Below are 23394 nucleotides of genomic sequence, written 5' to 3'. Positions count from 1 at the left end.
TTGTTCTGTGTGCACTAGAGGTTTCCCTGGGAATTTCACATCGGCCTCAGCAACATCAGTTCCTCCCTGTGTTACGTACCAATATCACTGCAGTATAAAGAAGACCTTCCTCTTTCAGCTGGAGTGGTATAACCCAGCTGGTTATTAACAATCAAATGGACACTCCCACCAATTCTGAAATGTGGGAGATTGGACAGCGTGAACGTTTCAGGAACAATCCCTTGACCACAGAAAGAAGCATCACCATGGACCTAAATCATGAGGCAAGGAGAGGGGTGGAGAGAAAAGAAACATAAGGGATTAAGAAATTTAGGTTTTCAAGGCCGGGCACGGTGGCTCAAGCCTGTAATCCCAGCACTTTGGGAGGCCGAGATGGGCGGATCATGAGGTCAGGAGATCGAGACCATCCTGGCTAACAAGGTGAAACCCCATCTCTACTAAAAATACAAAAAATTAGCCGGGCGAGGTGGCAGGCGCCTGTAGTCCCAGCTACTCGGGAGGCTGAGGCAGGAGAATGGCGTGAACCCGGGAACTGGAGCTTGCAGTGAGCTGAGATCGCGCCACTGCACTCCAGCCTGGGCCACAGAGCCAGACTCGGTCTCAAAAAAAAAAAAAACAAGGAAATTTAGGTTTTCAGGTTGGAATTATTTATTTATTTATTTATTTTTATTTTTTTTATTTTTTGAGACAGAGTCTTGCTCCTTCGCCCAGGTTGGAGTGCAATGGCACAATCTAAACTCACTGCAACCTCCGTCTCCCGAGTTCAAGCGATTCTCCTGCCTCAGCTTTCCGAGTAGTCGGGATTATAGGCACGCACCACCACACCCGGCTAATTTTTTGTATTTTTAGTAGAGACGGGGTTTCACCACGTTGGTCAGGCTGGTCTCGAACTTCTGACCTCAGGTGATCTACCCTCCTCGGCCTCCCAAAGTGCTGGGATTACAGGCATAAGCCACAGTGACCAGCCTCGTTTATCATTATTTTAAAGAAAATGGCATTTTCACCTTTTATTTCAGAAGTCGATCTTAAGATCAGCTCAATATACTGGGTAAAAATGAAAGATTAAAATAGTTTAGAGTATTATAAATTATGTGAAAGGTAAACAGAATGTCTGGCTAATGATTTCAAGATTTCTATTTAGAAGCACCGTATCAGGCCAGGTGCAGTGGTTCACACCTGTAATATCTACACTTTGGGAGGCCGAGGCAGGAGGGTTGCTTGAAGCTAGGAATTTGAAACCAGCTTTGCCAACCTGGCAAGATCATGTCTCCACAAAACAAAATAAATCAGCCAGGTATGATGGCAAGCACCTGTAGGCCCAGCTACTCGGGAGGCTGAGACAGGAAGACTGCTTGAGCCCAGGCATTTGAGGCTGCAGTGAGCTATGATTGCGCCACTGAACTCCTGTCTGGACGAAAGATCGAGACCCCATCTCAAAAGAGAGAAAGCGAGAAAGAAAGAGAGAGAAAGAGGAAGGAAGGAAGGGAAGGAGGGAGGGAGGAAGAGAGGGAGTGAGGGAAAAGGGAGGGAGGAAGGAAGGAAAGAAGGGAGAAAACAAGGAAGAAAGGAAGGAAGGAAAAAAGGAAGGAAGCAAGGAAGGAAGGAAAAAAGGAAGGAAGGAAGCGAGGGAGGGAGGAAGGGAGGGAGAAAGGAAGGAAGAAAGGAAGCAAGGAAGAAAAAAAGGAAGGAAGGAAGGAAAAAAGGAAGGAAGGAAGGAAAAAAGGAAAGAAGGAAGGAAAAAAGGAAGGAAAGAAGGAAAAAAGGAAGGAAGGAAGGAAGGAAGGCAGGCAGGCCGGCCATATCATAATTAAATCCAATTCTGCCTACTCCCAATTTATTCACTACAAGTTTCTGGCCTGTGAAAAATTAAAATGCATAGGATAACATGGCTATTCACAGACAGAATATTTGCTTATCTTATATATTTATCTATTTCTGTGGAATTTGAAGACTGATTCTGAAATCCAGCATTCATTATCTCCTGTAGTTAAAGGTTTGTATTTAAATGAATACTCATAGGAGAAACATGACCACAGCTCAAACCTCTAAAAGATACTTGTTGTGTTACCAAAAACTTGGAGAGAGGGTAGAAGAAGAACGAACCACACTGATAATTTGTATTATTTGCCTTAATGCCAAAGGCCTTCATTTTAGAATAAACAAGCAAAAAAAAATAGGCCAGGTGTAGTGGCTCATGCCTGTAATCCCAGCACTTTGGGAGGCTGAAGCAGGAGGATCATTTGAGGTCAGGAGTTCGAAACCAGGCTGGCCAACATGGTGAAACCCTGTCACTACTAAAAATACAAACATTAGCTGGGCATGATGGCAGGCGCCCATAGTCCCAGCTACTTGGGAGGCTGAGGCAGGAGAATCACTTGACCCCAGGAGGCAGAGGTTGCAGTGAGCTGAGATTTCGCCATTGCACTCCAGCCTGAGTGACAGAGCGAGACTCCATCTCAAAAAAAAAAAAAAAAAAAAAAATTCACACTTGTCTTGTTACATGACAAGTATGGATACCACGAAGTTTCCATGAGGGCCATCCTTTCACAGAAATAATGACACCTGTGCTCCCAGAAGGAGCAGGTTTGCCAGCCCATGCCCCTAAGTTAATTCATAAGCCAAGCAAGGAAAACAGCAGTGGAAGCCCCAGGCTAAAGCCAGTTGCCTGAAGACTAAACCTCATGAATCTCCTGTTAGTTTTTAAAACAATCCCAGAATCTTTTTCCAAAAGGTCATCTCAGTTTCATCACGAATGTCAGCCATCTATTTTCAGCCCTCCCAACCCACACATTCTTCCCAGTTTTCCCCACCTCTGGCCTCACTTCCAGAAGCTCCAAGTACCTGTAAGCAAATGACCCTGTCCCCCGGCTGGGCTGAGTTGTCTGGCGAGTAATCGCCGTCTTGGCGAGACTGCTGCCTGCCACGAGTTTTGCCCACGGCCACGGGGTTGACGGCCTCCAGGTGCGAGGGATTGGGCAACATTGTCACGTGGAGGGGATGGTGTGCCCCGAAGTCCAGGTCCACAGAGGAGGTCAGGTGAGACAGGACATCTCCAGTGGCTGAAAAATTCTCCGGAAATTCACTTAAGCCTTGCATTTTACGGAACATCAGCTATTGTGGATACATATAAAACAAAAACAATGGCGTTCATCACAATGGAGACTAGGGAAGAAGTGCTGAGTTGAAATCACACAAGAAAAAAGAAAATTTAAAGCCAGGAGTGGTGGCTCACGCCTGTAATTCCAGGACTTTGGGAGGCTGAGGCGGGAAGATCACTCAAAGTCAGGAGTTCGGGACCAGCCTGGCCAACATGGTGAAACCCCGTCTCTATTAAAAATACAAAAAATTAGTCGGGCGTGGTGGCAGGCACCCGTAATCCCAGCTAGTCGAGAGGCTGAGGCATGAGAATCACTTGAACCTAGGAGGCAGAGGCTGCAGTGAGTCAAGATCATACCACTGTACTCCAGCCTGGGTGACAGAGTGAGATTAGGTCTCAATAAATAAATAAATAAGAATACACGGAAAACCAATCCAAATACCAGCTCTGTCAATTAACTAAACTGTCTAAACTACCTCCTGGACCAACTGCTCACATGCTTAGTTGCCTTTGCTCTTTTTTTTCTTGAGACAGGATCTGGCTCTGTCTTCCAGGCTGGAGGGCAGTGACGCAATCTCAGTTCACTGAAGCCTCCATCTCCTGGATGCAAGAGATCCTCCCACCACAGCCTCCCAAGTAGCTGGAACCATAGGTGCACCACCTAATTCTTATGTTTGTAGAGACCATGCCACCTAATTTTTATTTTTGTAGGGACAGAGTTTTGCGAGGTTACCCAAGCTGGTGTTGAACTCCTGGGCTCAAGCACTCTTTTTGCCTTAGCCTCCCAAAGTGCTGGGATTGCAGGTGTGAGCCACCTTGCCCAGGCTTAGTTGACTTCTTAAAAGGAATGATCACCATGAGTTTTACTTTTTAAAATGTATTGATATTCAGGCAGCATCTTGCTTTGTTGCCCAGCCTGGAGTGCGGTGGTGAGATCTAACTTACTGCAGCCTCAAACTCCTGGGCTCAAGTAATCCTCTGGCCTCAGTCTCCTGAGTAGCTGGCAATACAGGTGTGTGCCACCATGCTTGGCTAACTTACTTTATTTTTGGTAGACACAGAGTCTTACTTTGTTCCACAGGGTGGTCTCAAGTCCTAGATTCAAGCCATCCTCCTGCCTCAGCCTCCCAACAGGCTGGGATTACAGGTGTGAGCCACAGTGCCCGGCCATCACCATCACCATCATTTATCAGCAGAATGAAACCAGCAGTTTTATTCTGTTACCATCAATCTTACAGTGCTACTGAGAAACACAGCGAGTAACCTCACCTCTGGAGGGAACTGGAGAAGGCCTGTCAATAAATTCAGCCTCCCTCTATGGGGCATCCCAATGATGACATCAGTGATTCCGCTGTAGGCTGACATTTTCAGCAGCTCGTGGAAAAAGCCCATCATGCTTTCAGCCCCTTCGCCTCCATATCGCTTCACTGTCGAGAACTTGGTGGCCAGAAAGTGGTCAAACTCCTACAGAACATCATGTCAGACATGAGCTGCCAGGAGACAGCCAGCTTCTCCAGTGGAAGGCAGATAAGCCTGTGTGTGTTGTGAGATAGCCCCACACTCCCCAAGTGGCCACAACAATGGCACTTTACTGCATATCCTGGAGAGAGACGTAACAGGGACACAGCGGGACGGCTTTCCAAGGATCCTGGACAGCAAGAGGGGCCGAGGAGAATAACCTTCGTGGCAGAATAACTCACCCCAAGGAAACCCCCTTAGAATGTATGTTCTTCTGGACTGGAAGCCAGGCCTTAGATTTCTGCTGCCTCTTCCCAGTACCCGTTTTCACAGGGGGGTTCTATGGTATGAATCAAGGCTGCAAACTATCCAACTACCCAAACTATTAGGAAGGAGCTTCTTGTCATCTTGACATTCCAGAGTCCTGGTCACAGCCCTGATGGAGGTTCACTTCCATTCATTTGTATTGAGCCTCTCTTCCACATGTCATCTTTTGATCATCTCAAGTTAAGTTCTGAACTTAAGTACCTTCAGTTCTTAAGAATTAAGACCAGGACAGGCATGGTGGTTCATGTCTGTAATCCCAGCACTTCGGAGGCCAAGGTGGTTGGATCACTTGAGGCCAGGAGTTCAAGACTTGGCCAACATGGTGAAACCCCATCTCTACTGAAAATATGAAAATTAGCCAGGTGTGGTGGCATGCACCTGTAATCCCAGCTACGCAGGAGGCTGGCAGGAGAATTGCTTAAGCCTAGGAGGCGGAGGTTGCAGTGAGCCGAGATTGTGCCACTGCACTCCAGCCTGGGTGACAGAGCAAGACTGTCTCAAGAACTGCAACTATACATAGCCCCGAATGGTGACAGTATGTCCTGGTATCGGGACTTTTTTTTTTTTTTTTGAGACAGAGTCTCACTCTGTCACCCAGTGTGGAATGCAGTGGCACGATCTTGGTTCACTGCAACCTCCGCCTCCCAGGTTTATGCTATTCTCCTGCCTCAGCCTCCCGAGTAGCTGGGACTACAGGCGCCCACCACCACGCCTGGCTAATTTTTTTGTATTTTTAGTAGAGACAGGGTTTCATCATGTTAGCCAGGATGGTCTTGATCTCCTGACCTCATGCTAAGCCCACCTCAGCCTCCCAAACCAAAGTGCTGGGATTACAGGCGTCAGCCACAGCGCCTGGCTAAGACTTTTTTCTTACATATTAAAAGAAATTTTAGGCCAGTCGCGGTGGCTCACCCCTCAATCCCAGCACTCTGGGAGGCTGAGGTGGGCAGATCACGAGGTCAGGAGATCGAGACCATCCTGGCTAACACATTTTAGGCTGGGCATGGTGGCTCACGCCTGTAATCCTAGCACTTTGGAAGGCTGAGGGGGGTGGATCACGGGGTCAGGAGATTGAGACCATCCTGACTAACACAGCAAAACCCCATTCTACTAAAAATACAAAAAATTGGCCGGGCATCGTGGCAGCACCTGTAGTCCCAGCTACTTGGGAGGCTGAAGCAGAAGAATGGCTTAAACGTGGGAGGCAGAGGTTACAGTGAGCTGAGATCACACCACTGCACTCCAGCCTGGGCGACAGGGAGAATCATCTCAAAAAAAAAAAAAGAAATTTGAAATACATTTTTTTTTAAAAATGTTTTTTAAAGGCCAGGTGCAGTGGCTCATGCCTGTAATCCCAGTACCTCGGGAGGCCAAGGCAGGCGGATCATGAGGTCAGGAGATTAAGACCATCTTGGCCAACATGATGATACCCTGTCACTACTAAAAATACAAAAATTAACTTGGTGTGGTGGCATGTGCCTGTAATCCCAGCTACTCGGGCGACAGAGCGAGACTCTGTCTCAAAAAAAAAAAAAAATTTAAAAAAAAAGAAATAAAACCGTAAGAACTATGTGGGTTTTTTTGTTTTTTTTGTTTTTTTTTTTTGGACAGAGTCTTGCTCTGTTGCCGAGACTGGAGTGCAGTGGTGCGATCTCAGCTCACTGCAACCTCCACCTCCTGGGTTCAAGTGATTCTCCTGCCTCAGCTTCCCAAGTAGTTGGGACTACAGGTATGCTCCACCACACCAGGCTAATTTTTGTATTTTTTTTTTTTAGTAGACACGGGGTTTCACCATGTTGGCCAGGCTGGTCTCAAATTCCTGACCTCAAGCAATAGGCCCACCTCAGCCTACCAAAGGGCTGGGATGACAGGTGCGAGCCACCGTGCCCAGTCAGAAGTAAGGTCTTAAGGATCTTGTCATCTTTTATAGAGTGAGTAGAAGTAGACACATACACGAGAAGTATTTTGACTCTGAGGAGAGCCAATAGGTCGATATTTTGGCAACCAACATTTTGCTACTTAGAATAAAGTGTTGTGCTCAGAACAAGGATCTTTGAGGAAAAATAAAATAATAAAATGGTATGTGTGTTATATGATCCATTGTGTTGAAGTAATGAGGGATTTAAATTCAGAGTTAATGGCTCAATTCCCTTTCTTCAGTAGTTATATATCTTTTTTTTTTTTTTTTTTTTTGAGACAGAGTCTTGCTCTGTCACCCAGGCTGGAGTGCAGTGGCGCAATCTCAGCTCACTGCAGCCTCCACCTCCCAGGCTCCAGGGATTCTCATGCCTCAGCCTCCTGACTAGCTGGGATTACAGGTGTGCACCATCACCCCTCGCTAATTTTTGTATTTTTAGTAGAGACGGGGTTTCTTTATGTCAGCCAGGCTACATATCTTTATAGACAGTGAGGCTGACCTACGCCCTTGCTATTAGATGCTCCTTTTTTTTTTTTTTTTGAGACCGTGTTTTGCTCTTGTTGTTCAAGAGCGCAATGGCGCGATCTTGGCTCACTGCAACCTCTGCCTCCTGGGTTCAAGTGATTCTCCTGCCTCAGCCTCAAGAGTAGCTAGGATTACAGGCATACACCACCACACCTGGCTAATTTTTGTATTTTTAGTAGAGACAGGGTTTCTCCATGTTGGTCAGGCTGGTCTTGAACTCCTGACCTCAGGTGATCCGCCCGCCTCAGCCTCCCAAAGTGCTGGGATTACAGGTGTGAGCCACCGCACCCAGCCTAGATGCTCCTTTTTACCTGAGATTCCAGCATTAGTTTTGACAGATGTTTTCGCTCTTCTGTGGTAAACGTCTCCTTTTGCAGTTCCTCAAACCGCTTGGCAAACCAGTCTTTCTCCTCCTGGCTCTGAAGTTGGGAGGTTTCAATAGAAATCTGCCCACAGTAGATTTGATTGAGATAGACTAACACTTCCTCAAGTGAGGCCTCTTCCTTTTCCATGTTCAATAATCCTGTGAAATACAATCAAAGGGGTCATTTTAAAATATAATCATGTGGCAAGTTAATTCTGGAACATACCAAAATAATTACTTCAACACAGAGTTCTTTATTCTTAATAACTTGGGTCATTATTGGCCAGGTGCTGTGGCTCACACCTGTCATCCCAACATTTTGGGAGGCAAGGCGGGTGGATCACCTGAGATCAGGAGTTCGAGCTCAGCCTGACCAATATGGTAAAACCCCGTCTCTACTAAAATTACAAAAATTAGCCAGGTGTGGTAGCGTGCACCTGTAGTCCCAGCTACTTGAGAGGCTGAGGCAGGAGGATCGCTTGAACCTCGGGAGACAGAGGTTGCAGTGAGCCAAGATCACACCACTGCACTCCAGCCTGGGCGACAGAGCGAGGCTCCGTCCCAAAATAAATAAATACATAAATAACTTGGGTCATTATTAATGCTTATCTAGATTTTTTCTAAAGAAAAAAACTAAAAATATGGTCAGAGGTCATGAAGTAGTAAAACTAGGAGGGGGGAAAAACCCCACTTCCTTCACAAAGACAGAGCCTGCTGCTGCTTTATGCCAAGTTTTGATTCTACAGTAATTTCTTTTTTGTGTGTGATGGAGTTTTTGCTCATTGCCCAGGCTGGAGTGCAGTGGCACGATCTTGGCTCACTGCAACCTCTGCCTCCCAGGTTCAAGTGATTCTCCTGCCTCAGCCTCCCGAGTAGCTGGGACTACACGTGCACACCACCACGTCTGACTAATTTTTGTATTCTTAGGATAGATGGGGTTTCACCATGTTGGCCAGGCTGGTGTCAAACTCCTATCCTCAGGTGATCCTCTTGCCTCCACCTCCCAAAGTGCTGAGATTACAGGCATAAGCCACCACACCCGGCCCCAACCTTTACTTTATATTGCTTAGCAAGCTTGTCCAACCCGCAGCCCACAGGCTGCATGTGGTCCAGGACAGCTTTGAATGTGGCCCAACACAATGAATAAACTTTCTTAAAACATTGTGAGATTTTCTTTGCGATTTTTTTTTTTAGCTCATTAGCTATGATTAGTGTTAGTATATTTGATGTGTGGCCCAAGACAATTCTAATTCCAGTGTGGCCCAGGGAAGCCAAAAGATTGGACACCTCTGGCTTATGGTTTCTTACAACAAAGTTTATTGTTTTTTTTGTTTTGTTTTGTTTTGTTTTTTGGTATATAAAGATTTAAAGTATTGGTCTTTTGAGGAAGTTAGATGCATCACCACTATATTCCAACTGAGTCATTAATCATGTCGTTTAATGTTTACCACATTAACTCGTTTGCTTTTATGAGGCGCTGAGGAATCAGTTCTTTCTGCAGAGGTTCAACTGAGGAATCAGTTCTTTCTGCAGGGGTTCAAGAAAAGGGCCTTTGGAGGCCCGTCTCAAAAAAGAAAGAAAAAAGAGAGAAAACTACCACCTCATGCCGGGAACGGTGGCTCATGCCTGTGATCCCAGCACTTTGGGAGGCCGAGGCGGGCAGATCACCTGAGGTCAGGAGTTCGAGACCAGCCTGACCAACATGGAGAAACTCCGTCTCTACCAAACATACAGAATTAGCCAGGTGTGGTGGCACATGGCTGTAATCCCAGCTACTCGGGAGGCTGAGGCAGGAGAACCGCTTGAACCTGGGAGGCGGAGGTTACAGTGAGCTGAGATAGCACCATTGCACTCCAGCCTGGGTAACAAGAGCGAAACTCCATCTCAAAAACAGAAAAAAAGGGGCCAGGCGCAGTGGCTCAAGCCTGTAATCCCAGCACTTTGGGAGGCCGAGACGGGCGGATCACGAGGTCAGGAGATCGAGACCATCCTGGCTAACACGGTGAAATCCCGTCTCTACTAAAAAATACAAAAAACGGTGAAACCCCGTCTCTACTAAAAATTACAAAAAATTAGCCGGGCGCGGTTGTGGGCGCCTGTAGTCCCAGCTACTCGGGAGGCTGAGGCAGGAGAATGGCGTGAACCCGGGAGGCGGAGCTTGCAGTGAGCCGAGATCGCGCCACTGCACTCCAGCCTGGGCTGGGCGACAGAGCGACTCCGTCTCAAAAAAAAAAAAAAAAAAAAAAAAAAAAAAAAAAAAAAAAAAAAAAAATACAAAAAACTAGCCGGGCGAGGTGGCAGGCGCCTGTAGTCCCAGCTACTCGGGAGCCTGAGGCAGGAGAATGGCGTGAACCTGGGAGGCGGAGCTTGCAGTGAGCTGAGATCCGGCCACTGCACTCCAGCCTGGATGACAGAGACAGACTCCGTCTCAAAAAAAAAAAAAACAAAAAAACAGAAAAAAAGAAAAGAAAACTACCACCTTGCAAAACCCAGGTAACCCTCCAAACCCTAAGAGATGCTAAAATGAAAGTTGAGGGTTTAAATGCCGTTACATCTTGGGGTAGTTTACTACACGGCATTAGATGACTGAAACATGACTCACTGATACACACAATCAGAATTTGGTATTTGCAAGATTAACTTTAAAAAGTAACATGAGGTAGGACCCTGAAATCATGACTGATGATGCAGGCCCAACTTTTTCTAAGTTCCCAGGCTGGGAAAGAAAATAGAATGAGGGGGGCAAGCTTTGGAATGGAGGCAGCCCTGGATTTCACCCCACCTCTGCCACTGAGCAGCTATGAGTTATATAAGTTCTCTTTGTTTTTCCATCTACAAAATAAAGAGGACAATGACTACTTTTGGGAGTGGTTTTGAGAACAAATTGACATACGCTAAGCATATAGCACTTTAGAGCTCATGGGTTTTTTTTTTGTTTGTTTTTTCAGACAGGGTCTCACTCTGTTGCCCAGGCTGGAGTACAGTGGCATGATCAAGGCTCACTGCAGCCTTGACCTCCCAGGCTCAAGTGATCCTCCCATCTCAGCCTCTGGAGTGCCTGGAACTACAGGTGTGCATCACCATGCCCAGCTAATTTTTTTTTTTTTTTGTAGCAACAGTCTCACTGTGTTGCCCAGGTTGGTCTCAAACTCCTGGGCTCAAATGACCCTCCCACCTCGGGCTCCCAAAGTGCTGGGATTATGGGTGTCAGCCATTGTGCCCAGCCAATTCAATGTTTTTGAACCTTAAGAAAACAAGCCTCCTCAGAACTTCTAGAATCCCAAGAATGCTCCTTCCTGACCGTACCTCAACGTGCCCCCTTGGGTCTCCTCACACCTGTGGGAGCCTCAGCTCCAGCGGGGATGCTGCTTCTTCAAGAACAGAGGCAGGAGCCAGGCCTGGTACGCAGCTCCGAGCTCCCACCTGCTGTGCAGAAGCCATACCTGCCGTGTGGAAGGGTCCCTGCAGTGTCTGCACCAGGGCTTGGATTTCAGGCACATTCTCCAGCAGGGCTTGCCCGGTGAAGAGGGGGTTGATTTTGGCAGCTTTATGACCATGCTCGCGATATACTGTCACCAACCTGGCAAGGCCATGGTCAACTAAATTGGGGAAAATTTAAAAATACAAACAGTTTAGGAGATGACTACAAATCACAAAAATCAGCTTTTCAAAGAAGCTCTTACACCTCTAGACACCTTTAATTTATTTATTTATGTATTTATTTATTTATTTTAGAGACAGCGTCTTGCTCTATTGCCCAGGCTGGAGTGCAGTAGAACCATCATAGCTCACTGCAACCTAGGCTCAAGTGATCCTCCTGCCTCAGTCTCCCGGGTAGCTGGGACTACAGACATGCACCACCACACTTGGCTAATTTTTTTTTTTTTTTTTTTTTTTGGTCGAGATGGAGTTTAACCATGTTACCCAGGCTGGTCTTGAACCCCTGAGCTCAAGTGATTCACTCACCTTGGCCTCCCAAAGAAGGCCAAGAAACACATTTTTACACTTTGTGTTATTTTCAGAACCCAGAGACAATTGTTAGCATATTTTCAAACTTTTTTTTTTTTTTTTGAGACATTGTCTCACTCTGTCACCCAGGCTGGAGTGCAGTGGTGCAATCTTGGCTCACTGCAACCTGTGCCTCCCAGGTTCAAGTCATTCTCCTGCCTCAGCCTCCCAAGTAGCTGGGACTATAGGCGCCCACCACCACACCCAGCTAATGTTTTGTATTTTTAGTAGAGAAGGGGTTTCACCGTGTTAGCCAGGATGGTCTCCATCTCCTGACCTCATGATCCACCCCCCTCGGCCTCCCAAAGTGCTGAGATTACAGGCATGAGCCATTGCGCTTGGCCCACTGCTTCTATTTCTAACTACTGGCCTCCCAAAGTGCTGTGATTACAGGCGTGAGCCACTGCACCCAGCCAAAGCACATTTCTTTACTTGGAGCAGGTTTAGTGAGTAAAGAACAGAGAGGTACTGAACACACACAGGATGTGTTTGCACTAATACAGCAGGTAGGTGGAGCCATAATAGGTCAAATAAATGAATCAAACCATCCCAGGAAATGAACTGATTTCAGCCTGGGGGTTAGTCCTACAAATTGCTAAGGGTTCTATTTTGAACCTTATTCAAGTTCTCAATTACTGTCATATGAAGTAGGAAAGCTTTATGTTTGTGGCTAAAATCCAGATAGACTATGTCTAAAGCATGTCCCTGTAGGCCACTCTCATCTTTTATTTTTTTGAGAAGGAGTCTCGCTCTGTCCCCCAGGATGGAGTGCAGTGGCGCAATCTCGGCTCACTGCAAGCTCCGCCTCCCGGGTTCAAGTGATTCCCTGCCTCAGCCTCCTGAGTAGCCGGGACTACAGGTGCGTGCCACCACACCCAGCTAATTTTTTGTATTTTAGTAGAGATGGGGTTTCACCATGTTGGCCAGGATGGTCTGGATCTCCTAACCTTGTGATCCACCTGCCTCGGCCTCCCAAAGTGCTGGGATTATAGGTGTGAGCCACTGCGCCTAGCCCCCACTCGCTCCTTTTAAGTACATATTCTTCTACAGCATTGCAGGAACGTGGTTTTCTTTCTAACTCCAGAGCTACTCAACCTCAGTCACTTTTGGGGGACTTCTCTTTGCCCATCTCTAAATATTGGTAGCCAGGCATGGTGGTGCACACCTATAATCCCAACTACTCAAGAGGCTGACCAGGAGTTCGAGGCTGCAGTGAGCTGGAATCTCACCACTGCACTCTAGCCTGGGTGAGAAAACAAGATCCCATCTCTAAAAACTAAAATACATAAAATATTGGTACTCCCCAGCTCTGCCCAAGGCCACCTTCTCAGTCTACTTTCTCTCTGAGCGATCTCCCCCCAACTCATGATTAGTGGTACAAGAACAATAGCAAACCTACAGGGTAACCCCCATTCCCACTGCAAACCAGCAGCCATACTGAAAACATCCCCTTAGAGGCCGAGGCCAGTGGGTCACTTGAGGTCAGGAGTTCAAGACCAGTCTGACCAACATGGTGAAATCCCATCTCTACTAAAAATACAAAAATTAGCCGGATGTGGCTGCACGTGCCTGTGGAGGCTGAGGCAGGGGAATCGCTGGAACCTGGGAAGTGGAGGTTGCAGTGAGCCGAGATGGTGCCACTGCACTCCAGCCTGTGTGACAGAGCGAGACTTTGTCTCAAAAAAAGAAAAAAAGAAAACATCCCCTTAGAGAAGAACCCATGTCATCTCCTAGAGATCACTGCTTCTATTCCTTTTTCTTTTTTTTTTTTTGAGAAAAAGGCTGGAGTGCAGTGGCACAATCTCAGCTCAATGCAGCCTCCAACTTCCGGGTACAAGTGATTATCCTGCCTCACTCTCCCAAGTAGGTGGGGTTGCAGGCACATGCCGCCACGCCTGGCTAATTTTTGTAGGTCATTTTTTGGTTTTGTTTTCGTTTTTCTGAGATGGAGTCTTGCTTTGTCGCCCAGGCTAGAGTGCAGTGGCACGATTGTGGCTCATTGCAACCTCTGCTTCTCAGATTCAAGCGATTCTCCCATCTCAGTTCTCCTGAGTAGCTGGGATTACAGGCACATGCCACCACGCCTGGCTAATTTTTTATATTTTTAGTAGAGACGGGGTTTCACCATGTTGGTCAGGCTGGTCTCGAACTCCTGACCTCGTGATCCACCCACCTCTGCCTCCCAAAGTGCTGAGATTACAGGCATGAGCCACTGCGCTCGGCCCACTGCTTCTATTTCTAACTACTGGCTAGCCGGGCTGCTAATGATACGCTAGAATACTGACACAGAAGTTGGCACAAAATAACCCTCCTAGGCCGGGCACGGTGGCTCAAGCCTGTAATCCCAGCACTTTGGGAGGCCGAGGCGGGTGGATCACGAGGTCAGGAGATCGAGACCATCCTGGCTAACATGGTGAAACCCCGTCTCTACTAAAACTACAAAAAACTAGCCGGGCGTGGTGGCGGGCGCCTGTAGTCCCAGCTACTCGGAGGCTGAGGCAGGAGAATGGTGTGAACCTGGGAGGCGGAGCTTGCAGTGAGCCGAGATCGCGCCACTGCACTCCAGCCTGGGTGACACAGCGCGAGACTCCGTCTCAAAAAAATAAATAAATAAAATAAAAAATAACCCTCCTTGCCCCAAAGAATATGAGGCATGGAGCAGTTTGGCACCAGCAGAAAGAGGAAGTCCTCTCTCGTGTCAGGCACATCCTCCATCCACCCTGGCAACCCATGCTCCCTCAGACTGCCATTTCTTCCGGCAGGGTTTTCTTCCACCAACCCTGTCTCCAACCCCTTCCCTCTCTGTCTCCAGCTCCTTCCACCGAGATCTCTGGTGCTCTGTTTCATGAAAAACAAACCTCTCTGAACGTTCCTCACACTCCTGGGCTTAATCAGAACTTGGCTGTCCCCAGAGAGCACGAGTACAACGTGAAACTACTCAGTGGCCCTCACCCACACCCTCCAATCGTGAAGACAAAGGTAGGCCCTCCTCATTCTTCACTGACATCTCCCTATCATTAGTTCTCTCTTTATAAACCCGTCCTCTGAGGGACAAGCAATGGCACTAACTCATCTCAAAGTGCTGACGGTCATTAAAAAAATAGTATTATAGAAGAATGATTGATGAAAAAGCCTCAAGACTTAATGAATGGCCAGGCACAGTGGCTCATGCCTGTAATTTCAGCACCTTGGGAGGCCAAGGTGGGCCAAGGTGATCTCATCACCTGAGGTCAGGAGTTTGAGACCAGCCTGGCCCACATGTTGAAACCCTGTCTCCACTAAAAATAAGAAAATTAGCCAGGCCTGGTCACAGATGCCTATAATCCCAGCTACTCAGGAGGCTGAAGCAGGAGAATCGCTTGAACCCAGGAGGCGGAGGTTGCAGTGATCCAAGGTTGCGCCATTACACTCCAGCCTGGGCAACAGAGCGAGACTCCGTCTCAAAAAAAAAAAAAGAAAGAAAGAAAGAAAGAAACAGGGTCTGGCTATATTACCCAGGCTGTACTCAAACTCCTAGGCTCAAGAGATCCTCCTGCCTTAGCCTCCCAAGTAGCTGCGATTACAGGTGCACGTCATCACACCCAGGCAGATTTGTTATTTTTTGCTTACTGTATTCTCGCAGTTTTCCACAGTGAACATGTGCAATAAAGCTTTTGTTTTTTGTTTTTTTTTTTTTGAGACAGTCTCACTCTGCTCTCATCAGTTGACTTCGTGCTTATAACAATCAGTTCTATTTGTCCCTAAGTCTGTTGCTGTGGGAAAAAGTAAAATATTAGGGGGAGAAATCAGAAAAATCTAGAGATTTTTGCACTCATATTGCTTTATTTTTTTTTTTTTTTTGAGACGGAGTCTCACTCTGTTAAAATTGTTTTAAAAGAAAAAACAAAAGAAGTTAAAAAAAATAAGCAAAATAAAAATAAATGGAATTAACTGATCAAGTTCCAATTTCAAATGCTCTAGATAAAATGTACTTCTACTGTATTATCTTCATAACAAAAAATGAAATTAAAAGATTTAATTCTTTTTCCCTGGAAGGATAGAAAAATAAATAAATAAAAATAAAATTTAAAAGAATGAGAGCACAGAAATAGAATTATTCATAAAATACTTCCTACTACTGGATGGCCACAGTGGCTCACACCTGTAATCACTTTGGGAGGCTGAGGCAGGAGGACCCGTTGAGGTCAAGAGTTTGAGATCTGCCTGGGCAACAGAGCGAGACCCTGTCTTTACAAAAAAATACAAAAATTGGCCGGGGGCAGTGGCTCACACCTGCAATTCCAGCACTTTGGGAGACCGAGGTGGGTGGATCACAAGGTCAGGAGATCAAGACCATCCTGGCTAACATGGTGAAACCTCGTCTCTACTAAAAATACAAAAAAATTAGCGGACATGGTGGCAGGCACCTGTAGTCCCAGCTACTTGGGAGGCTGAAGCAGGAGAATGGCGTGAACCCGGGAGGCGGAGCTTGCAGTGAGCCAAGGGCTCAGAGCAAGACTGAGGCTCCTTCTCAAAAAAAAAAAAAAGAAAAGAAAAAAAAAACAAAAATTAGTTGGATGTGGTGGCACGTGCCTGTGATTCCAGCTACTCAGGAGACTGAGGTGGGAGGATCACTTGAGCCCAGGAGTTTGAGGCTATGGTAAGCTGTAATTGTGCCACTGCATTCAGCCTGGGCAACACAGTGTGTCTCAAAGAAAAGAAAACAAAACAAAAACAAAACTTTCTATTACTGCAGAAATGCAAGAATTTCTGTAAGAGAAAAATGAATACCTTTACATTAGGCATAATACTGCCCGAACAATTTACTGTTCGTAATATCTGCAAAAGGTCACAGGAATTAGATTTGATGTTTAAGTCCCTAATGAAGCCAGAGAGAATAGAGAAAACAACAGCAGATACGCGCCTGCACTCCTCTATAAAGGCATGCTAGATGCTCAAGAAATATTTGTCATTATTTGAATGAAGTCCTGAGATCAAGAGTCACACTTCATGATAAAAGCTTTTCAGAGCCCTCAAATTCAGAGTAGAAGAGCTGAAGCGGCTTCTTCTCCCTCACTTTGCACCCTCCCATGCCAAGTCGTGGGGCCCAGTGGGCATGCATGCATTACTCCAGTCTGCCCTGCTGCTGGACAGGCTGAGTCAAGCTGGGCCAGACTGAGCTTTTCCAGATTTTGAAATTTGGAATTCAGAGACAGCTTATGAGAAAACAGCTAGCCAGAGACTGCTGCCTTCAGAAAAGCCTAGTTGAGGGCAGATGGCTTGAGCTCAGGAGTTCAAGATCAGCCTGGCCAACATGTGAAACCCTGTTTCCACTAAAAATACAAAAATTAGCCAGGCATGGTGGTGAGCACCTGTAGTCCCAGCTACTCAAGAGGCTGAGACAGGAGAATCTCTTAAACCTGGGAGGTAGAGGTTGCAGTGAGCCGAGATCATGCCACTGCACTCCAGCTTGGGCGACAGGGCGAGAACCTGTCCAAAAAAAAAAAGTACAAGAGCTAATATTTTCATGGGCTGGGTGCGGTGGCTCATGCCTATAATCCCAGAACTTTGGGAGGCAGAGGTTGGTGGGTCACTTGAGGTCAGGAATTTGAGGCCACCCTGGCCAACGTGGTGAAACCCCATCTTTACTAAAAATACAAAAATTAGCCAGGGTGGCACATGCCTGTAATCTCAGCTACTCAGGAGACTGAGGCAGGAGAATCACTTGAACCCAGGAGGCAGAGGTTGCAGTGAGCCAAGATCACCCCACTGCATTCCAGCCTGGGCCACAGAGTGAGACTGTGTCTCAAAAAAACAAATAACCATTCTGGCTAACACGGTGAAACCTCGTCTCTACTAAAAAAAATACAAAAAACTAGCCAGGCGAGGTGGCGGGCGTCTGTAGTCCCAGCTACTCGGGAGGCTGAGGCAGGAGAATGGCGTAAACCCAGGAGGCGGAGCTTGCAGTGAGCTGAGATCCAGCCACTGCACTCCAGCCTGGGCGACAGAGCGAGACTCCGTCTCAAAAAAAAAAAAAAACAGGTCGGGCACAGTGGCTCATGCCAGTAATCCGAGCACTTTGGGAGGTCGAGGTGGGTGGATCACCTGAGGTCAGGAGTTCGAGACCAGCCTGGCCAACACAGAGAAACCCCATCTCTAATAAAAATACACAATTAGCCAGGCATGGTGGTGCATGCCTGTAGTCCCAGCTACTCGGGAGGCTGACTCAGCAGGAGAATCACTTGAACCCAGGAGAAAGAGGCTGTGGTGAGCCAAGATCGTGCAACTGCACTCCAGCCTGGGCAACAAGAGCAAAACTCCATCTCAAAAAAAAAAGTACACCCATGAATCACTACTCCTAAACCCACCTCCATTTTAAATTGGCATTGTTGATAAATAAATTGGAGTTTCCTTGGAAATTGAGGTTTACAGAGGTGAAAGTACAAGCTGTTACAAATATCTAGTTACAAAGAACACTCACCATGGGTCAAATTGTAACTAGAGAAACCACTGCCATCCAAAAGGTTACTAGGGGCAAATTCAATATCTATTTAATTATTTATTTATTTATTTATTTATTTATTGAGCCAGAGTCTTGCTCTGTCACCCAGGCTGGAGTGCAGTGGCGTGATCTCAGCTCATTGCAACCTCAGCCTCCCAGGTTCAAGTGATTCTCCTGACTCAGCCGCCTGAATAGCCAGTATTATAGACACACACCACCAGGCCCAGCTAATTTTTGTATTTTTAGTAGAGATGGGGTTTCACCAAGTCGGCCACGCTGGTCTCGAACTTCTGGCCTCAAGTGGTCCTCCCACCTCAGCCTCCCAAAGTACTGGTACTACAGGCATGAGCCACCATGCCCAGCCTCAGTATCTCTTTAAAGCCTTAATACAAGGGAAGTCTTAGTGAATGATGTGGTCACCTATGTAGACATTTATTTTAGCCAAGATAAACATATGAAGAAAAAAGGCCAGTGAACCGGACGCGGTGATAAACATCTGAAGAAGATAAACATATGAGGAAAGAAGACCCGTGAACCGGGCACACACTGCAACGAGCTGTGATTGCACCACTGTACTCCAGACTAGGGGACATAGCAAGACTTCATCTCAAAAACTAAAAATAAAACAGTAATAGTTTAATATGTTGCCCAATATATAAAGATATTTGATAATTAATGTTATGCCTGCACATACAAAATGCAAATATACTGTATGTCACGAATAAATTGCATATATAGAACCCTCATTTCATTCCTTAGGAAGTATAAATTATTTGGGGCTGGACACAGTGGCTCATGCCTATAATCCCAAAACTTTAGGAGGCCGAGGCAGGCATATCACCTGAGGACAGGAGTTCAAGACCAGCCTGGGCAACATGGCAAGACCCTGTCTCAAGTGATCTGCCTGCCTGGGCCTCCCAAAGTGCAGGGATTACAGGCGTGAGTCACTGCACCCGGCGCCACGTCTGCCACCACACTGGCTAATTTTTGTATTTTTGGTAGAGATGGGGTTTCACTACGTTGGCCAGGCTGGTCTTGAACTCCTGACCTCATGATCTGTCCGCCTCGGCCTCCCAAAGTTCAGGGATTACAGGCATGAGCCACCGTGCCTGACCTAATAAATAAAATTAAAAAAAAATTTTTTTGATGTGAAATGTGAGGTGAAAAAGATATAGGTGGATTGCTCATCCCAGATTACCATAATACCTCTATGGCAGAGACTTCTATGATTCCCAACTTCCATTCCCTCCTCTCTTTCATAGTATTAGAGAGCCCAGTATATGGCCACCCAGAATAAAGAGCCACTTGCCAGCCTTCCCAGTAACCTGGTGGCCATGTGACTAAGTTTTGGACAATGAGAATGTAGCAGCAATGTATGCGACTTCTGGGTCACGCTCTTAAGGGGAAGGAAAGAAGATATTCCTTCTCTTTGTATATCACAGCACCTGAACTCATCCAATCTAACACAGAATTTGGTACAAGAGGTGGGTGGCTGCCCTAACAGAGCCTAAAAATACATATGGCATTGACTTAGGGGCCAGGCAATGGGTGCCAACAACACAGGTATTTCCACCTAGAAAGCTGATGGGCAGTGTTATGTTATAGGACAAAACATTTGGTGAAACTGAGGCAGACTGCATGCCCTTGAAACCTGTAGCTCAGGAGTGTATGTTCACTGTTTCTCGTCACTTTCAGGAATGCCCAGGAGAAAGATGAGGTCAAGTTGGAGCTCCCTAATGAGCAAGTAGACATGAAGGGGATTTCGGCTCTGCAAAAAGGAGGTACCCTCCTGGCCAGGCACAGCAGCTCACACCTGTAATCCCAGCACTTTAGGAGGCCAAGGCCAGTGGATCACTTGAGGGTGGGAGTTCGAGACCAGCCTGGCCAACATGATGAAACCCCATCTCTACTAAAAATACAAAAATTAGCTGGGTGAGGTGGCAGGTGCCTGTAATCCCAGCTACTCGGGAGGCTGAGGCAGGACAACCGCTTGAACCCGGGAGACGGAGGTTGCAGTGAGCCAAGATCGTGCCACTGCACTCCAGCCTAGGCGACAAAGCCAGACTATGTTTTAGGATTAAAAAGAGAGAGAGAGACAGAGATATGAGATTTATTTTAAATGCCCTCCGAGGTGAGGAGCACAATATTGAAGTTCTAGTGTGTGACTGATGGAAGATTCAAAGGTCAGGTGCCCAGATGCTGGAGGGGATCTTCAACATTAATCTAATAATCAGATCAAAGATGCCAAATGATTTTCCTCTAATAATCAATCTGTAAGTATCTTCTACTCCGTGAGGACAAATAATGACACAATAATTTTAGGGCATAAATCAAATACTCAAAATTAGTCTCGCAAATGAGCATACAACAGAAGTTCCAAAAACTGACATTCATGACTGTTAATTCATTAAAACCACCAGCACATACCGAGGTGTCAACAGTGTGGCTAAAAGGAAAAGAAAGAAACCCCACCAGCACATAGTTCCAAATTCGGCAGAGTTAAGACTTAAACTCTAAAATTAAAGTAACAGACTAGCTACAAGGAGACAAATACATAATAAATATCATGCTGTCTTCCAAGACTGGAACTAACTGCCCATTTCTCCCAAGCAGTGCAGTCTTGGACCCCCCACCTGCTCACATAAAATCCTCAGAGATGGTCCTGGAAATGTACCCTTGGGAGATTAAAACTTTACTTCTCCCACAGCTCCGTTGGTTTTCTAGGCTGGGTGCAGTGGCTCAGCCTGTAATCCCAACACGTTGGGAGGCCGAGGCTGCAGGATTAGCTTGAGCTCAAGAGTTCAAGATCAGCCTGGGCAACATGGTGGGACCCCATCTCTACTAAAAAAAAAAAAAAAAAAAAAAAAAAAAAAAAGCCGGGCTTGGTCGTCCCTCTGTGTCCCCAGCTACTCAGGACGCTGAGGTGGAAGGATAGCTTAAGCCCAGGAGTTCGAGGCTGCAGGCAGCTGTGATCGCAGCACTGCACTCCAGCCGGGGCCACAGAGCGAGACTTCGTCTAAAAAAAAAATAAAAAAAGGAAAGAAAAAGAAAAAAAGACTTTCTCACACGTTTCCAACAAAGGAAAGAAAAGCTCTTCCAAAACCAGGTCCGGACCAGCAAGATGGGAAGACCACCCAAGCGTGGACCTCAAGGATCCTCAGTTACAGAGGCTGGACGGGGGATGACCGACACTAAGCACCCACACCTACCCTCTGCTCCCTTCACCTCCCCCTCCTCCCCACTGGCCGCGCGTTCAGGCCGGCGGCCGGTTCCCCGACCCCGACACCCCACCGCAAATCGACCAGGGGATGATGCTTCTGCGTCCCAGCCCCCGCTCCCACCGCCCAGGCCCTATCCCCGACCTGGGGGACGCTCCAGGGCGCCCCGGGGCTCGCGGCTCTCGGGCTTCCTCGGCCGGTAGCCGTAAACGCCCCGCTCGGTCTGGTAGCCGCGCCAGATGAGAGGGGGAGCCCGGCCGAGGCCCCGTCGTGCTGCTGCCACAGTAGCAGAGGCCATGTTCACCGGGTCCCCCGTCCAGGACCCTGAGGCGGGAGCCCGAGGTGGTCCCACCGGCCCTGGTAAATCCGGGACTCTCAACGAGGAGGCCGGAGCCCCGCCCCCAGACAACTCCCCCGCGACTGATTGGCCGAGGGGCCGGACCCTCGAAGCCAATCCATGGCAGCGGCGCTCACAGCGAAGCCTCGCCCAGGATTGGGGCGGGACTCCAGGGCGGTGCCGGCGGCTGAGACCGCTCTGCTCCAGCGCAGGACGGGGCAAGTAAGTGTCCCGCGGTGCGGTACCTGCTCTCGGTACGAAACTGGATGTAGCTGCAGTGCCTGCAGTTTCCCGCCAGGAGTGTTCACCCATCACGCCTGTGCCCAACCTCATAGACACAATCTAAGGGGTCTGTTACGGAAAGGACAAATTAGCCACAGGGTGGATAGGAAGTGGCTAGAACTGAGACCAAGGGACGCAAAAAGGAAAGGTTATTTGGGGCAGTTGGAAAACCAATACCCCTATTTTTTTTTGTTTTCTTAAGAAACTTTAAGGCCGGGCGCGGTGGCTCAACCCTGTAATCCCAGCACTTTGGGAGGCCGAGATGGGCGGCAAAGGAGATCGGACCATCCTGGCTAACACGGTGAAACCCCGTCTTACCAAAAAATACAATTTAGCCGGGCGCGGTGGCGGGCGCCTGTAGCAGTGAGGCAGGAGAATGGCGTGAACCCGGGAGGCGGAGCTTGCAGTGAGCTGAGATCCGGCCACTGCACTCCAGCCTGGGCGGCAGAGCGAGACTCCGTCTCAAAAAAAAAAAAAAAAAAAAAAAAAAAAGAAACTTTAAGAGAGGCTGGGCGTGGTCACTCACGCCTGTAATCCTGACACTTTGGGAGGCCAAGGGGGGAGGATAATCTGAGGTCAGGAGTTTGAGACCAACCTGGCCAACATGGCGAAACCCCGTCTCTACTAAAAATACAAAAATTAGGTCGGGCGCGGTGGCTCACGCCTGTAATCCCAGCACTTGGGGAGGCCGAGGCGGGTAGATCACCTGAGGTCGGGAGTTGGAGACCAGCCTGACCAACATGGAGAAACCCCGTCTCTACTAAAAATACAAAATTAGCCGGGCGTGGTGGTGGGTGGCTGTGGTCCCAGCTACTCGGGAAGCTGAGGCAGGAGAATCGCTGGAACCCGGGAGGCGGAGGTTGCGGTGAGCTGAGATGGCGCCACTGCACTCCAGCCTGGGCGACAAGAGGGAAACTCTGTCTCAAAAACAAACAAACAAACAAACAAAAACAGGCAGCAATGGCTCACGCCTGTAATCCCAGCACTCTGGAAGGCCGAGGTGGGCGGATCACGAGGTCAGGAGTTCGAGACCATCCTGGCTAGTATAGTGAAACCCCGTCTCTACTAAAAATACAAAAATTAGCCGGGCGTGGTGGCGGGTGCCTGTAGTCCCAGTTACTTGGGAGGCTGAGACAGAAGAATCGCTTGAACCCTGGAGGCAGAGGTTGCAGTGAGCCGAGATAGTGCCCATTGCCCTCCAGCCTGGGCGACAGAGGAAGACTCCGTCTCAAAAACAAACAAACAAACAAACAAAAAACATTAAGAGAGAAAGAAGGAAACAGGGTAGAGGGAGCAGGGAAGAAAGGGATAGGAGTCAAAAGAAATTGGACATGAACGATTACAGCAGCCCAGAGATATTTGAGAACCTCAGTTGGTCT

At 47.6% G+C, this 23394-nt stretch overlaps 3 protein-coding genes across 3 annotated transcripts in view; 1 reads left to right on the top strand and 2 right to left on the bottom strand.

Annotated features, from left to right (window-relative positions):
• DHTKD1 (dehydrogenase E1 and transketolase domain containing 1) overlaps positions 1-21806 on the bottom strand; it is a 55063-nt gene extending 33257 nt beyond the window's left edge. The window contains exons 1-6 of the mRNA XM_050803208.1: positions 21541-21806; positions 11133-11288; positions 7637-7848; positions 4367-4561; positions 2842-3111; positions 80-251 (exon numbers count right to left, since the gene is read on the bottom strand). Coding sequence (XP_050659165.1) covers positions 80-251; positions 2842-3111; positions 4367-4561; positions 7637-7848; positions 11133-11288; positions 21541-21694 — 1159 coding nt within the window. The 5' untranslated portion in view covers positions 21695-21806. The remainder of the gene's footprint in view (positions 1-79; positions 252-2841; positions 3112-4366; positions 4562-7636; positions 7849-11132; positions 11289-21540) is intronic.
• Positions 1-23394, bottom strand: part of CDC123 (cell division cycle 123) — a 421061-nt gene that overhangs the window by 165221 nt on the left and 232446 nt on the right. The gene's annotated exons all lie outside the window — the stretch shown is intronic.
• The window catches only part of UPF2 (UPF2 regulator of nonsense mediated mRNA decay), a 727243-nt gene that overhangs the window by 549891 nt on the left and 153958 nt on the right, over positions 1-23394 (top strand). The gene's annotated exons all lie outside the window — the stretch shown is intronic.

The sequence above is a fragment of the Macaca thibetana genome, chromosome 9 (assembly GCF_024542745.1).
Source record: "Macaca thibetana thibetana isolate TM-01 chromosome 9, ASM2454274v1, whole genome shotgun sequence".
In the NCBI taxonomy this organism is placed as follows: Eukaryota; Metazoa; Chordata; class Mammalia; order Primates; family Cercopithecidae; genus Macaca; species Macaca thibetana.
The sequence above is the reverse complement of the archived record's forward strand: the minus strand, read 5'-3'. Positions and strand labels throughout refer to the sequence as shown.